The sequence below is a fragment of the Antedon bifida genome, chromosome 9 (assembly GCF_963402885.1).
Source record: "Antedon bifida chromosome 9, ecAntBifi1.1, whole genome shotgun sequence".
In the NCBI taxonomy this organism is placed as follows: Eukaryota; Metazoa; Echinodermata; class Crinoidea; order Comatulida; family Antedonidae; genus Antedon; species Antedon bifida.
The window spans coordinates 5,314,695-5,333,086 of NC_136234.1; the positions used below are offsets into that span (position 1 = coordinate 5,314,695).

Genomic DNA, 18,392 nt, shown 5'->3' on the forward strand with positions numbered 1-18,392 from the left:
CATGATGAAGATGATGTGTATGTGTATGATGTTATTTACGTTAATAACTATGTTGATGAGTTTGATAATTGATGGTGGATGTGATAACGATTTTATGATTGTGACGAGGATGATAATCATTTTTATTTAAATTTATTATTTATAATAATTCATATAATTTCATTTTCTTTCCTTCATTCAAGATGATGAACATGGACGCCGATATTTTACCGCAATACAGACTGGAAGCGCCTAAAACACCGCCACACATCATTTTACACTACTGTACATTCAAAACTATATGGGACTGGATAATACTAGTTCTAACGTTTTACACCGCCGTTGCAGTGCCTTTAAATGTCGCCTTTCAGTCCAAGTCCACGGGAGAATACGTCGTGTTAGTCATAGACGGCATTGTGGATATAGTCTTTTTCATAGATGTTATATTAAACTTTCATACAACTTTTGTCGGCCCTGGTGGTGAGGTTGTTTCCGATCCAAAGATTATTCGTATGAACTATTTGAAATCGTGGTTTATTATTGACCTGTTGTCATGTCTACCGTATGACGTCATCAACGCGTTTGAAGATTCAGTAAGTTGATTATAAATTGATTGATTAGTAATTATCACAAAGTGTATGATCTATTGCAGTTGCACGGATCAATTAAAGGGATGGGTATAGAACTGACGAACTAAACTAAAGCTAGTTATTACTTGATGAATATATTGATTGGCAATATCCGATGTACCCTTACACATTCAGAACACATAGCACTGCGCTGCAGTAAATGACGCCATTAGTCACATATCACATTATCACACCAACTAAAGTATAAAAAAGTAAGACAGATATGAAGAAACAGAAAATAACGAAAAAAAGTAGAAAATTTACTGGATTTCATTATCATGTAAGAAAATATCTAAGATTAATGAATGGATAAAAGTGGTGGTAAACCACAAAAGAGAGAGCAAAAACACAAATTCTAAAACAAGACAATATTATATAAACACTTAGCATGCACTGCTGATCCTACAAAGGAATAAAAATCTCATTGACCAAACAATACCGTATTACTGACAATATAGCGTACGCACATGAGTTATGTTTTGATGGTGAGAAGATGGGTTTTACTCGCACGTGACGCCTGTATGTTAAATACGATTTAGTTAGGCGTTTGGCCTATGGTAGTCTGGGTTCCAGAAGGAGTTTTGACTTAATATTAGTAAAAAGATAATATTTTGGCACATATGGCGTTTCATACGTATACTACTTGAGCTTGTATTTTCAGACAAAACTCGAAACGTCGACTGGTGGACTAACATAAAATAGACAATACATACAGACTTGGGGCAAGTCTAGGCCTATGGTACAGTCGTCAAATGAATTTGCCTATATGATACTGTACAAATTATAGCACAGGGTTTTAAAAACAATATTTGCCAATCGCTACATTAGATAACCGGCTATGCAATACATAGCATATCTTACGTATTTTACGTTTAGGTATAGCCTTTCTCCCTATAACCACCACGATTGAAATGTTAAGGTTCAGCAAGTCATGAATCATTGTCATTTTTAAAGAAGAAAAACAGTACCGAAAATCTGACGTATCCCTTCTATAGTTGTCGAATTTGATAAAATTGTAAATTGGCGTAAACGAAGCGAGGCGATAATTTTGTTCCCGCGCTTTTTGTAATGTCTGGAGGTGCTTTTTCCTTAATCGGCTGCCATCAGTCGTCCGAAGAGACGAAAACATTCGAAATGTATACCCTGGAGTTATGACAACTCACTTTTGCAATTCTTGTTAAAAACAAAGTACACATTCATCTACTTAATTGCCATTATGTAAACAGTAATGATTGTATCCCAGCGGGCTTTGAAAAGGTTACGTGGTTATGGGTAGTAATTGTGGTTATGGGTAATATTTTGGTTTCAAATGAAGAGTGACAATTTAGCCAATATAAGACCCAAGGCTTAAAACGTGGGAGATTGTCACACATTCATAACATATTGCGTGAATATTGTTAAGATGTTATGATTGACCCTAACTAATAAACAGTAAACTGCTGGGACTCCTGTCAGAAAAATATCGTTTATTAAACAAAAACTACAATTGATTTTGATATATTACTCCCACTGGTTGCGCTCGCCCTTCAGATTGAATGTCAAACGGGTAGGTTTGTTAGCAGAAATTAGTATCAAACGGAAACCAATGTAATGCGTCGTCTTTTAGTATTAGTAATCGCTAATAACATGCGGGATAATTTGTCTATACAAAATTAGATTTTCGGTACTGTATCTATATTTGTCCAGTATATATTATAGACAGATTCCGTGATACAGAATCAACACATGCAAAGTCTAACCCTTAATCTAACCCTATGATACAGGCATCACAGATGCTGCATTATTGCATTTGCTTCTATGATAAACTGATACAAATTGTGTGGAGATAGGCCTACAGAACTGAGAATCGGGCGACACAAACGTGTTAGTGTGTAAACTTTCGTCTAGAAACTAAAGAACACACGATCCTGTAAATTCATGTAATTATACTATACTGTAATACTGTAACAACTGAACTACATTTGAAATTCCAAATAACACATTTGTTAATGCTGACCAAAGCTGTGTTTCCTTAGCAACCGGTCGATATCACCTTGCGGATAATCTTAATAATGCTTTCTTGACTCTATACAATTCACAGACGGTCTTAATTACAATTTGATATTGGAGGTTATCATTAACATAAGGTCAGATTTAACAAAATGTTGACAATGTTAATAATACACGTTTACACGTGATAATTAATATTAATCGAGGGTTATTGGAGGTTGAAGGTAACATAAGGTCAAAGGTCGAATTTAACAAAATGTTGACAATGTTACTAACACACGTTTACACGTGATAATTAATGTTAATCAAGGGTGATTGGAGGTTGAAGGTAACATAAGGTCAAATGTCAAATTTAACATTGTTGACAATATTACTAATACGCATTTAGGCCTACACGTGATAATTAATATTAATCGAGGGTTATAGGAGGTTAACGTAATGTCAAAGGTTAAATTTACCAAAACTTCACCAATCATGACGATAGTAATTGGTATGATATCAATGACGAAAAGATAAATGACGATGATACTAATAATTAAATACAGTATGTAACATAAGGTCAAAGTTTACATTTACCAAACTTCGCCAATCATGACGATAGCAATTGGTATGATATCAATAATGAAACGATATTGATAATGACGATGATCAAAATAATTGAATACTGTATTGAATTAACAAATTGTCTTCAGTCCATGCTGAGATTCACTAACACTTTACTTCACAAAGGTCAAAGTTGAATGCTTTTGGCGACGATAATCATTCTTTTCAAAGTTTAAATATCAAATATCAACAGCAACTTGTCTTAAATTAATAACATCGATTATTCTAAAAGTAACTATTCATACATCATATTAAATAAATTATTCATCGATAGATAATTAATCAACGCGCGGATGTTTTAATGAATATTGTCTGCGGCGCGTTAGGCTGCATTACGAATGCTGATGGCGCTGTTCTAACCAAAAATAGTAAAATATACATATGCCATCATTAATTCAATTATAAATTTGATTTTATTAATTCAATTTTAAATTTGTTTTTAATAATTCATTTATAATTTTGTTTTATTTATAAATATATAAATATATAAATTATAAATTTGTTTTTTGTTTACAATTTATGCAAAATAAAATCTTCTTTGGGTGTGGAATCACAAAGTAGACGCGCGCGTAACACGGAATCAATCGCGCGCGTCGAAGATGTGTCAAATGTTAAATGTATTATTCTTGGTCCTCAAGCTTAATTGGAAGCTGAGGAAAATTGGATTAGCCCCTCCACGGACCCACGGCAGCAGTGCCGCGCCTACCAGATTAGCATTTTCAACTTTATTATACAAATTATAAATGATTTTTATACGCGGAATTAACGTAAATTATGAACTAAAACTGCGTATAAACAACATGCCATAACGTCAATCTTTATTTTTTTTTTTCAGAATATCAGTAACATTTTTAGTGCCCTAAAAGTGGTGAGACTATTGAGACTCGGTCGAGTCATACGCAAACTGGACCACTACATAGAATACGGCACAGCCTTACTTATACTCCTTATGTTATCATTTACACTTATCGGGCACTGGTTTGCCTGCCTTTGGTTCACCATTGGGTTCAAAGAAAGGAACAATACCGCAGCCTGGCTTCACAAGCTCACGACTGACCTGAACATTGAGCTCACTGAAGACCAGAACCAGAACCTAGTAGCACCTACGATAGGGATGGCTTATGTCTCATCTTTATATTATACGCTTAGCAGTCTCACTTCGGTAGGATTTGGAAATATTTTTGCTACAACTGCTGCGGAAAAATTATTTACAATTATAATGATGATCGTTGGATGTAAGTATTGTTTTCTTCTAATATTAAATTACCAATATTTTTCATCTCTGATTTGTTTTCTTATTTTATTTGTTTCTAATATTTTATAACATTATCTTTGTATTGATGTTTACGCATCTTATCTATAAGATAATTTTTATTTCAGTAAAGGATTGAATAAAATAGAACTCAACGATTCAAGGGAAACCCGATTCAGGGGACATCGATATTAGGGAACACTCTCATGTGAAACGAAAGAAATAAAATAAATATATGTTTAGCACTATACGGCCAATCAGTTTTCCAGGGGACATCCCTATTAAGGGCACAATTTGTTTGGTAACGTCAATTAATTGGGCGCGGGGTTCTACTGTAAATAACACTCTGAACTGAGCATGTCACATCATACATTTGTTTTATATTTACCCAGACGAACTGAAAGTCTGCATTAACACAGTAACGAAGTAGATTTGCTTTCAATCCGTTAAAAAGCTGCTATTGACTTCAATCGCGATTTCCATCAATCAATTTACATATTTTGAAAGTACTGTATACAAAACCTTGAATATGCATACTAATCTCAGTAATTTGAAAGTACACGCGCTTCTCTGCGTTGGTAACCCGGGATACCGGTTTATATCCGGGATAATATGATTGTTTAAATAGAAAATGGTAAAATCAATAAAATATCAAACATTATTGAATAGTAATCAGACTTGGAGACTATTACTGTACTTATTTTTACCGGAATTTAGAACGTGTCTTTAGAAGAAAACAAATCTATAGAAAAGTGGAATATTTCTTGATCAGCGAACAAACTATATAATAAAATAGAACTTCTAAAAAGGTGGGGGTGGGGGGGCACCTTCGAGTGATACTATTAATATTGTCAGAGAGAGGTCGCAGGTCCGAATCTAGGAGGAGGCATTTAATTTTATCACACGATTAATTTATGGGAATATATCCGATGTGAGCTAAGTTACGCGTGTTGCTGAAAATCTACCGTATTGTTTAAATCTATGTTAATATTTCTTTCTTCGTTTAGTAATGTCATTTCTATATAAATCGCTATTATAAACATATGATTATTGTTATTATATATTATGATTTCGACAACAATGAAAACGCATGCTATTTAGAATGTCTAAAAGCAAATCTCGTAATAATATTCTTAACACCACAGAGAACTTAAAGCTGCTTTGTTGAGCCAACTTGTAGAATTAGTTTTACGTGACTCTATCATGTGTTATTAAAAGCTTCGAATTCATAATTCCAGAAAGAATTAAGGTGTTCACCTAAATACTCAATATATTACAACCAGCTATAAAAACACCATTTTCAATTTTCTGATGTTCTTTCAAGTGGAAATTGAATTTTCCATTTACTTATGAAACTGACCAATAAAAGATGTTTTCATTCTAAAAATGAGGATTTATGTGTTTCGGCCGACCTACATCTGAAGCCTCCAAGTTGAACAATGAATTGTGAAATAATATAAACAATCGATAAAGATACTGGCATATGCTGTAGAATTCCTATATCAAGGGAACACCTTCGGGACCGAACGTGTGTTCCAGGAATAGGTATTGGCCATAGTGTTAAAGAACACATCTCTCTTCACAAGTAGGTGTCTCCTTAGTGTCTAACAGTAATACTGTCTAAACCATTATGTTAAAACTAGACGAAATATAAGTCAATGAATTCAAGAGAAGTACAGTATTATTAATCAAATCAAAACAATTTGAAAACACTTAAATTTAAGAGAGGCGTCTAATTGTGTATACATGAAAAATAGTAATATTTTAAACAATATATTAGTTTTTGAGTTGTCACTAATACTGGCCGCGAGCTTTTGTTTCGAAACAGATCTGTACTTTCAGAGCGACCGAAGCAGATTCGTACCAGCACAACACGGCAGTACGACCGCGTTGAGCTAACGAACCTAAATGACGAAATTCGGACGCACTGCGTCTTATCGTGCCGAAACCGAGCCGAACATAACAGAGCTAGTTTGGTACAACTTGACTATTGCACGCGCAACGCGATTGCGTCACACGCGGGCTTTAATAATCAGATCTTTTCCCAAATTTACAAGCTTGCCACCTGAAAGAATATTGACGGAGTGGCAACACTAGTCACGTGGTTAATTCCGTGACCTTTGGAAGAAAGGTTAATAAAAGTCTAACCTTTATCCGCGTATAGTTCTCGAGGCCATTAGAACGATATTAAGACGGAGTGCACCTACAAACACCTCGCAAATTCGCAAATCTTTCTCACGGGCTTTTGTTAGAAAGTTAGTGGGATTGTGTTGTTCGTGAATCAATATACGCCTACGCGCAGCTGTAGCCGTTCGTGTCTAATTTGTTGGACTTATTGAATATACCAACTGCCTTTTTAATATCTCATCATCGTCTGACAATATATGTCTCATTTTCTTTTATGCGTTGTCTAGTAAAATTTCTTATAACACATTTTTACATGCCAATTAAAATTCTGAGAGCTTTTTGTTCTCTCTATTGTATTTTTTAGAATAGCTTAACATCATATGTAATTTCTTACGTTTACATCTGCGTTGAAAACATAATAGCTATTCTTCTGTACAGAGACATAGATAAACTACAGACGCATGCCTACGTTTGAAAAAGTAAAGCTCTCATCACTTGACCAATCATCTGTCGCTTGTGATTGGTCAATTCACTTGCGTTGTGCGCCTACGTCATTGCGTCCCATCTATGTGGAAATAAGACTTGTCCAATGATATGACGCGAAATTCCGAGTACAAAACAAAAACACCTAGCCTACATAATAGACATTTCTACAGTATTTACTTTGAATTGAATTACTTTTTCCTATAGAAAGCATTCTGTCTAACAGTTAACGTAATAGACTATACCAACTCATATCATCATGTTATATACATTTCTGTGTTTTTCTAGCGCTATTATATGCCACTATCTTCGGAACAGTTACCACGATTTTTCAACAATTTACATCAGCAACTGTTCGGTATCACGAGAATTTGAAAAACGTGCGAGAGTTCATGAAATTACATCAGGTTGACAAGGCTCTGAGTGAGCGGGTTATTGACTATACGGTGTCCACTTGGTCGATCACGAAGGGAACCGATTCGAAAAGGGTAAGTTGGATTGATCATCATGACATCATCAATGACCAGAAAATGATCCAGTCTTTTCAATTGATTACAATATAACATTTCGCAAAACTAAGCAAATTTCCCCCCTGATTTTTGGTATTTAAGACAGGACCACAATGCAAAACAGGTTTTCTTTTACCTGATTGTGTAATCCTGTATAAATATGTTAAATAAATGTTAAATCAATTAATCAATCAATCAATCAATCAATCAATCAATCAACACCTTAATTCTACTATAATTGTTTTCGTAGATTCTCGAGTTTTGCCCGAAAGACATGAAAGCCGATCTATGCGTGCATTTGAATCGGACAGTTTTCAGTGGCCATCCTGCCTTCCGATTGGCCAGTGAAGGTTGTCTGCGCGCGTTAGCCATCAACTTTACCATGAACCACAGTGCCCCCGGTGATCTGCTGATACACACTGGTGAAAGTATTGATATATTGTACTTTGTTGTTTCTGGCACGCTGGAAGTTATCCAGGATGAAGATATTGTTGCAATTTTAGGTAAGTTGTCAATGTTCCGTCTCATATCAAGCTTGGTTCCCACTTGGGTGAGCCAATCACAACCAACAATTCAGATGATCCATCGCGTCGCGATTGGTCAAATTACTTGCGGCGCGCTTACGTCATTGAATTATGTCCGAGTGGGAATCAAGCTTATTATCGAATTTCATACCATTATTTAAAATGATTCAAATCATTTTTTAGGGTACGGTTTAAAATGTGGTTTTCCGCTCCATATTGAGGTTTACTATACACTCAGGGAAAAGTGAAATAACACTATTCCCTGCTATTCTTTACTTTAAAAAAAAATTAGGCCTTAATGTAATGAAAAAACGCATTAGAATGAAATAAAATGTTGCCAGTGTACAAATTATATAAAGCATTAGTAAATTACTGCTGTGAGAAAACGGCGGGAATAATTTTATCGCGTATAGTCTGCAAACTATACAGTGCTGTTTCGGTGGAGTTTTACTCGTCCTTCCTTTTATTTTTTTAGTGTTATCAACTTTTGAAGGTATGATTTTAAAATGCGAATTTAGAATAATAGTTATTTATCATTACAGCAAGCGGCGATGTTTTTGGTGACTACTTTTGGCGGGAAGACCTGTTAGGACAATCGGCAGCCAACGTCAAAGCACTGACGTACTGCAATCTTCATAGCATCAAGCGGGAAGATCTGTTAGACGTTCTAGACTTCTACTCTGGCTTTGCAAAAACATTCGACAGAAATATGGTTCTTACATACAATCTACGGAATAGGGTAAGCTCAACATATAATCGTCAATGGGGAGCTTTCGATTTGGGAGATGTATTGTGCGCATTGGGACGTACGTGCTTTCTCACTAAATTCGTCGACACCGTTTTGGCGGGTTTTTTTTTAAGGCGACGACCAACGACACGATATGCGCAAGACATAGGTCGTCGCACAAATCCAAAGCTCTCTTGTAAGGAAACCCAAATTCGGAACGCACGCGCACGCAAAATGTGTATCTCTAAAGCTCTGTCTACACTATCAAACTTTATGTTACAAAAAAATGTGATGTGCTCATATATGGATAGTACGATGATGTCATATCACTACCATATTTGGGAACATGGCACTTTTTTGGTCAAACTAGTTTGATAGTGTAGACAGAGCCTTAGTGGCGTCTTTGACGTCGATGTTGCGTGAATGTGATTTAAATGGCAATAAAATATCAATACATTCATTCTGTTAAATCGTCTTATCCTTTACAAAGTACAGATTTGTGAATTTATTTTTAGTAAGTGTTAATGTAGAACATTATTCATGTTCAATGCAATTGATTCAGAGGAAATCAATATTGAAATCCTTGATAAATGTTGGCGATTTAAACTGAATGCTAAACCTTTTAAGATTGCCGCGTGAACTATACATAATAAAAATGTTTCTTAAAAAACAGAACATTAATAATCATAAATAAAATTGCATTTATCACTACCTACCTTTACCTAAATGTAATACCGAAACTAATTTTGCCTAAACATGATGGAGTAACAAATACTATGTTGTAAAACTACTATATATTTGTTTTTTTTACAGCGAATATTTAGACGAATTGCGGAGGTTAAAGCAGAACAAGAATCAGCGCTAAAAAGGAAAAATGATCCACCAATTGATAAAATTCTAGCACGAAAAGCTTTTACCAAATTTCGAAAACCAGAAAAACCAGCAGAAACGCCGCCGCCGCCTGCAGCAGTAGTACCACAAAACCAGTCCACTGCAGAAAGGGGAGAAGCCACGCCAAAAACAGACGGTGCCGGTGGAGAGATGCTTGGAAAGCTTTATCAAAAAGGGTCAAAATGGGTGGATGCGAACGGGAAAACCAAGTTTGTGCGCATGCCTGACGCAAAGAAACCTAGGCGGGACGATTCGGCAGACGATCCCGCTAAACTAGGTATATTTACACGTAAATCAAATTTACGAAAGACTGAATCCGGAGATAGTGGAATATTAAGGAGTGAACAAAAATTAGATGAAATTGGTAGAACTGAAAGTAAAGACAGTCCGTTGAGCACCTCAACGACTGACCATCAAGTACTTACAAGTTTATTAGAAATTAAAGTTGAACTGAAAGAAGAAATTGAAGCCTTAAGCGTCAAGATGTCACGCTTGGATGATCAAATTGCTGACATCATTAGATACTTTTCGCCTGATAGCTCACCGTATAATTCTAATTCGCCGAGCTCAAGTAGTTCTCGCGTAGGTTCTTTGAATGAAGTGTGTGAACAGGACTATGTAACTGCAAAATTACCGACTCTACTTCACGTCCAAGAGAAACGTAATGAACATGATAATATTGTTACAAAATGTACGAATGAGAAGGAAGCCGAAGCGAAATACAAAGGTGGCAGGAGTCCAAGCGGAGGAAGCGCGAAAGCGTTAGCTATGGCAAAGAAACAACCAAAAGCGCCAAAGAGTTCATCGCCAAAACAGGTACAAACGGGTGGACCTACACCTGTTGAAAGCCCTGCATTTAATAACAGTATGTACGGTGAAGAGGACACAGCTGATCTTGATGATATTGAATCACCACCAACCGCCGAAGAAACGCCTCAATTTTAAATACACATTTTCCAATATATAGGCCTATCTTTTATATAAAATGTATTAATTTGGTTTAAACTTAAAATACACTATAAACATTAATGTAATTTTGCCACCAAAAAAGAACTTCTACACCCGACTCCACAGCTGTCACTAGACGTTATACATTTCTGCAAATATAAAACGAGATATTTTCATGACAAGGTATTTAATACAGCTAGACTCGTATCTAGATGACTTGCAATAGTCGGTTAGAATTTATCTTGTGACAGTTGCAGAATCGAGTGGCTTATGATATGTTTCTATTTAAAGGCTTAAATGCATAATTAATTAATAATTAATAATGTTTTATAATTAAAACTGTTGCGCGCCGCCGACGCGTCGGCTCACTATGCTTTGAACTGAGCAATAAGAAACGCGTTACGTCCCAAGAAAACGTCAATAGGAAACGTTTTCAGTACAGAATACAATGTTCTGCAAAAAAATGGTTTGAAGCATGTGTGATCAGTAACTGTACATAAACGAATTATAATAACAATGCATCTATTAAATACAATACATTTATATTTACCATGGAACATACAAATCATCCTCAATGGGTTTATAATATTATTTGTTCCAGACAGACAATTATCAAGAATACAAATTATCGTGGCTTGGCTTACACGCATTTCGTCAATTACTTATAATAAACTGGGGGAGCACATATTAATATTACATATTTCATAATGCACTATTGATCCATTAGACTACAAAACAACACTTAAGGCAACTTTACAATGTAATGAGATAGTTATTAAGATATCAAATTAATAATAATATCCAAAACAGCCAATATTTCACAAATTCTGTTCTCTTTTCATCACGATTAGTATCTATAAATTCGATTCAAATTATTGAATTCAAATTAATTTTTTATTTCTATTATTTTTTTACTCACTTTATTATATTCGATCAATATCATATATTTTTACAATTAAACACGTATACTTTACGTAGACGAGAATGTTATAATTTCGATTGACATACTCAATTGTTTTCTACACCCTTTTTCTTTCTTTTACTGTTGAATACAAACTTGTTTCACAATCAAGTAATTTGACCAATCACGACGCAATGGGTTGAACTGCCGCTTGTGATTGGTTAACTCACTTGCGTTGCGCGTACCAACTTGCGTTGCGTCCACCAATGGAAACCGAACTTAATCAAGCTTACGCAGTGCTTACAGTTTAGTGTTTATTCTATTGAAAATGGATCTCCTGCTAATATTTCGTTTAATAATGATAAATAATGGGCGCTTTTAATCACAATCGACCAAAATAATAACCAGAATAGGAACAAAAGAGGGATATTAAGATTTACGTATGTAGTCTTGTTTTAATTGCCAGACACTTCGTTTCCTTTCTGTACGAACAAACTCAACGTCAGTGAAATCTATTAAAGCTATATCATATTTCAGTTGAGCACACCGTACGTATAAACCAGTGGCCGCTGTCGTCTGAAAAGACAAATGCTACTGACAATAGAATGTGTTTGCTATTTCCGCGTTTCTTGGTGATGAATGCGCGTTCTTGTGACGTAACATGGAGACGGTTCGATAACATAATAAGAAATGATTATGATCCGGACTCTATTATTTATTTTATTATTAAGCTAAAACATTAAAGTTTGGAAATTATCGATCCGTAAGATTTTAATTATTCAAAGAGGAGTGTTATAATTACTCAGGTGGTATTTCTTTATTAATCAAACAATATATTAAGCTTACTATATTTCACATCGATATAATGGTTACTTCTATTATTAATATAATTCGTAAAATTTGGTGGAAAATGGAGAAGATAGTTGTCATAATAAACCTAATTCTGTATCCAAAGCTACTTTGTTCGATAATCTAGCAATTTATATACTTTAACAAATATATCTATATGCCTGTGTTTATATCAAAATAGCAAAATTCTTATTTAAAATGAGGATTTAATGTAATGTGTAAATTATATAAATATAAATGTGCAGTTCCAAGATATTGTAAATGGCACGTGTAAATATTTCTTAAACTCGCATAAATATACGAAATAGTGTGTACATATTTACGTATACGCTAATTGTACTATAGAATATTTAATAATTTATCAATTTTTAATCTATTTATCTTAAATTATTTTTGTATGATAACCATTCCAACGGTCAAAGATATGTTTAAACTGTGCAAGTTACGGTATGTGTCCGAATTTCTCGGTCTCTTCAAATTGCTTTGTAAATAATTTATTATAAGCCATCAATATATATTATATTTATTGATATTATTATCGATAACTACTATATAACAATTGAGATCATTTTTTGTGAGATTGCACACATATTTTAATAGTATTAAGGTTTAATTTTATAATTTCATGGCGTCACATGACGTCAGTGACAAAACGAAAAGATAAAAAGTTTTGCACGCGGCAAATTTAAACGATTACGAAAATATACCTTTTTGTACGCATATCATCCGAACGCGCGCGTAAAAACCGTGTCTTGGTCACTGTCGAAAATGCGTCCTTTTAAATTTGCACTCACAACATGGTCTAGCCTATTACACTTATTCTTGTTATTACAAACTTAAATATCTACATTGTGCAACACTATAACGAGAGGCTGTGCAATGGTTGGCTGCCTTTTAAAGATTGGTTCCCACTAGGATGCAACGCAAGTTGAGTTGACCAATGACAAGCAACAATTCGAATAATTCATCGATTGTGATTGGTCAAATCACTTACGTTGTGTTGTGGAAACCAAGCTTTAACATTGTAATTAACAATTTTTCACATGTGTACATTATCTATGCAGGAACACATGCAATGATAATAATTTTATATATTAAAATATCAGTATGGTTACTTGACCCCTGACCTTTCAGTGTAAAAAGAGGTTGAAAGAAAAAACATGGTGATTATAAAAGTTAAACTAATGTGTATTCTGTGTTCACAATCAGTTTATATCACGTGATTCTTGTTTAATTGGTTGAGCAAGAACATTTGTAGCACAATAATAAATATTGATTTTTTGTTTTAAACAAGTTTGCAAATCGTACATGCTAAGACAAAGATGTTTAATATTAACTACAATGTCGAGAATTTTAATTTTGAGTACCTTTATTAATTTGACCAAATATTACGCAATACTTCATCAAAGTTTTAAACAGCGCCATTATCGTCTGTAAGTTTTTCTAAAAAAAGACGGTGTGTTTGGTTGTCATTCTTTTAAAGATTGATGTTTAAACTTTACCGGTTGTGGGCGTTTTTTAAATTATTATTTAAGTTAAATAAGTTATAATCACAAATAACAAACATTTTGTCCACTTATAACGAAACACAATGCCTATAGTAGATGGTAAAGAATATACGAATCTGGGGTAGAGTATAAATACGATTTGTTCTTAATTTGCTATTATTAGGTTGTGGTGGATATATCACATCACTTAAAGGCATACTACGAGATTTAACGAACACGGAAATATTGAGGTGATTCAACGTATACCGTTTATTTTAAACGGTTCGTTGGTTCACAAACTTGTGCAATTGTAATTCTTATTCTTATTACCGTATTAAACAAGAAAACTTACTAATTTCCGTCTTGTAGCATGAATGATCGTTTTATTATTATTTATTTTATCATTTATATTATTAACAATGCGTTTAGATTGTGCAAAATACTATATTGGCATCATGAGGTATTTATGCTCAATTATCACCATCAAGATGAACTGTAAATCCGCTTGTGACATTACGCGCGCGTACAAATTAATGTTTGTTCTCGGGATAGGCCTTTATAATGCGCTTATTCGACACTGTATGGATTTGACATACAAACTAACATTACTAACATGCGTACATTAATACATTGTGTTTCTTTCTGTTGTTCCCGCTATTGTTGTTTACAACTCATGTTCATTTTTTTTTAATCTTGCATGAATCTGTATGATTACCACAACATATCTTTTTTCCCTAAATTATTTAATTACATTCCATTAATTATTAATAAATACTAAATATTTCCTTCCAATTAAGGTATGGAACGCCGACTAACGCAAAAGGATTGCGCGACAGCTTCCAATTAAGGACCATTAATTTTAGGGTCAGAAAGATATGGAACGCCGACTAACACAAAACGATTGTGCGACAATGTTACGAACTACCTTCAAATTCGTAAGTTAAAAAGGTAAAATAAATAAAGATAGGCCTATGAGGAAAACACAATAATTACTGTCGTTAATGTTTCTAAAAACATTTTGATAACTTTCATAATCGCCCTAAAAGTACAGAACGAGCAAGAAATAACATTAAAATAACACGATATTGGCTCATTATTATATAACAATAGAATCGTGATGTTGTACATGTTCTCCTACTACGTACGTCATTCTAAGAACTAATCAATACAATCCAACGCGTAACCAATCGTTATCATTGGTTAAATATGTTTACATTATGTTGTTGTCCTAGCAACGCCGGTTAACAACGATTGGACATAGAATGTTTGAATGATGCTAAAATAATAACAGTCAAGGAGAAACATTCATTTTCTTTAAAGATAGAAAAAAGTTCGAGAAAGCAATAAACCAATAATCCCTCTTTAAAGATATTGGTGGTACAATGTTGTTTTAAATTATCTTCTAAATGTTACGGTGAAAGTGATTAATGTTAAAAATGGATTCCAATGTTATGTTAAAGATGTATTGTACCTCAAAAACATGAAAAATAATTAATTAATAAAATCAGACTTTATTAGGCCATTTTGCAGTTTTAATAAAATTATTCACTTCTTCTGTAAAAATCATTGTCTGATAGAAAATTTAAGTATTTTTTGCTTTAAATTACATTTTTTCAGGTAAATCATTTTTTTCCGACCCAGTTTTTTGGTCAAAGTGAATAAATATTACGTGACATTAAAATGGCATATTCAACAAAAAATTGGAGAAAAAAAATTTGTAGGGGGACAATATAATATCTTTAATGTAACACAACAAAAGTTTATGATGGGATAGACGGCGGGCATTTTTAAACAGCGCCATGAACGTTCAGTTATTGTTACTGTGGAGATTTTTTCTTCTTTTTTTTCTACAGATTAATATTTCTTTCAGAGAACCAGTTTACATTAATGAAATAAAACCGCTGCTGGACCCCCTCCACCCTTTTTTTGGGAATGGAACGAACGAGGGGCCGTACTACTACGTCTCACGGCGACTGCGCTAGCAACTCCATTCAATGGACACTTCTATTAAAGGGACAATTTCGCGTGAAACATGGAGCGCTGTATATAATGTTTGTAACACTGCCAAGCCCTAATCAGGAGACACCCCTATTAAGGAGACACTTTTCTGGAGGGATTCTGTAGGGGTTCTACTGTATGTCGCATTCTTTATCGCAACAGTTACTTAATTGTACCAGGGGCTTGTACAATTTGTTTACCCTAGATACGCACTAATAAAACATAACCGATGATGCACATTTAAAAGGCTAATAGCACTTAACTATACGCCCTAGATACTTAAGTCTGAAAGAAAAACATTTTACAATTATCTTTTACAACCACCACGCTCCTTCGGATCGATAATAAGACAGATAATATATTCTGACGCCAAAATTACAATTTCTTATATTCTAATGGAAATTGGATCATAGTTCTCATAAGTACCTTGTAGGCTTTCAATACCTTTTATTTAAGTTAAAATATACCAGATGGTGGGACGAGGTTGGGGAAAACCCCGGCAATAATTATCGATTAATTCAAACTAAGGCTTGGTTCCTACTAGGACACAACGCAAAGACGTCTAAACATTGGTTTCCACTAGAACGCAACGCCAGCGAATTGACCAATCAAGCGACAGTTCGAATAATCCATCGATTCTGATTGTTCGATTCATTGCGTTGTGGTTTAAATTCCTGCGTTGCGTCATAAGAACCACACTTTAACAGACACTAGAGGGTTAGAGGAAAGCTAGTTGCATGGTTGGATGGTTATTGCTTTTGCATCCCAGTCCGAAGTAAAGGGTTCGAACCCCGTTGGTTTTTGTACACATTATAGATTGATTAAAAAGTTAGGTTCAGTTTATATTAATTTGGATTGGTTCCCACTAGGACGCAACGTGGTGTAAGCAACAACGCCAGCGAATTGACCAACCACAAGTGACAGTTCCAATAATCTATCGCTTCTGATTGGTCGATTCGTTGCGTTGTGCTTTTTATCCCTGCACATCCCTGCACGTCCTAAGAACCAAGCTTTTGCATGGCTGAATGGTTACTGTTTTGGCATCCCAGTCGGAAGTAAATGGTTCGAATTCCGTCGGTTGTTTTTGTATACATAATAGCGGGTTATTAGGTTTTGGATGAAACAGCTCAGCAGTGTATTGTCTATAGACACTGTACGAGAATCTTCTCATAAATAATATGGCAAACTTATTTTAAAATGTTGGAAGTACAATGAACCTAATGAATAACGTGTACTTACTTATAAGGTATTAATTATGAGTTTATTGAATGATTCTTATTATAAGAGCTTAGGTAATTACACGTTAAAAATCCATCAACTTGTGGTAAATGTATACTATTACTGCATTCAATTTATCTATTGAAATATACATATAAATCGATATGGGTTGCCAAGGGAGCCGTCCACAACTGAATAATTCGTGTTCAACCATTTTAAATAGAAATAGAAATTCATGTCATCGGTTTTGAAGGTTAACGCTTGTTGGTGAAATTTTCGAATTGACCAATCAAAAGCGATAGTTTGAATAATCCATCGTTTTTGATTGGTCGATTCGCTTGCATTGCGGATTACGTCATTGCGTTGCGTTCTAGTGGGAACCAAGCATTATCACTGATAGGTAACATTTGAGCACTAATGGATATTTTTTGGTAAATGTTTAAACATTACTTATTTATGCATCGTTTACTAGACTAGTGTGAAAAATACAAATAAGGATTTACAAAATTAATTATCATTATAAATTAAACGAAACTTAGACTAATTAAAGGATTGTATCATATTATTATAAGAAAAAACATTTTTAAGGTAATCTTTAACAATAACAGTAGGCCTACCCCAGACATGGCTCGAAATATTTCCACACATTTTTAAAAAGGCAACAACAGAGGTAGCCAGCACTGCTGTAATCAGCCGGACATGTTATAGGCTACCTTCATCATTATTTTAAATATTATTAAATTTAACCAGAGTGTGAAGAAAATGAACACGGTTATATATATATTTCTGTAGGTTTATGTCATCTAAAAACACACAAATGCACAAAACGAAAAGTAAGTAGGTGAAAGAATGGACGGATGGATATTATGGATGGAGAAAATAGATAAATCCATAATATCGATAAAATCGATAAAATATATGTATAGAGAGATAGCCTGTAGACAGACAAATAATATAGGCCTAAACATAGAAATTAGATATTACAGTGTCTACAAATAGGGTGAAATTCAATACACAACACAAGAAACCAATATCGGTCGTCGTACCAACAAACATTTACTCGTCGGGCCATGATAATCAATCTATTTTGTTATTCCTACACTACTGGTTATATCGCTTGCTTCTTCATTAGACAAATTGGCTTGGGATTGATGACGTAAAGAAGGCTCACGTGACCTTGATCTTCGGGTTATATGAGGCTATAACCAACAAAGTCATTGTACGCTAATTAAAATGAGACTTTGGGAACAGTGGGATTGGTTTCAGCAGATGAGGATG

The 18,392-nt window shown here is 34.3% G+C and overlaps 1 protein-coding gene across 1 annotated transcript in view; it reads left to right on the forward strand.

The window, feature by feature from the left end:
- The window catches only part of LOC144851362 (voltage-gated delayed rectifier potassium channel KCNH1-like), a 42,486-nt gene extending 31,477 nt beyond the window's left edge, over positions 1-11,009 (forward strand). The window contains exons 5-10 of the mRNA XM_078708773.1: positions 183-572; positions 4,036-4,435; positions 7,351-7,550; positions 7,822-8,074; positions 8,638-8,834; positions 9,636-11,009. Coding sequence (XP_078564899.1) covers positions 183-572; positions 4,036-4,435; positions 7,351-7,550; positions 7,822-8,074; positions 8,638-8,834; positions 9,636-10,658 — 2,463 coding nt within the window. The 3' untranslated portion in view covers positions 10,659-11,009. The remainder of the gene's footprint in view (positions 1-182; positions 573-4,035; positions 4,436-7,350; positions 7,551-7,821; positions 8,075-8,637; positions 8,835-9,635) is intronic.
- The last annotated feature ends 7,383 nt before the right edge of the window (positions 11,010-18,392 follow it).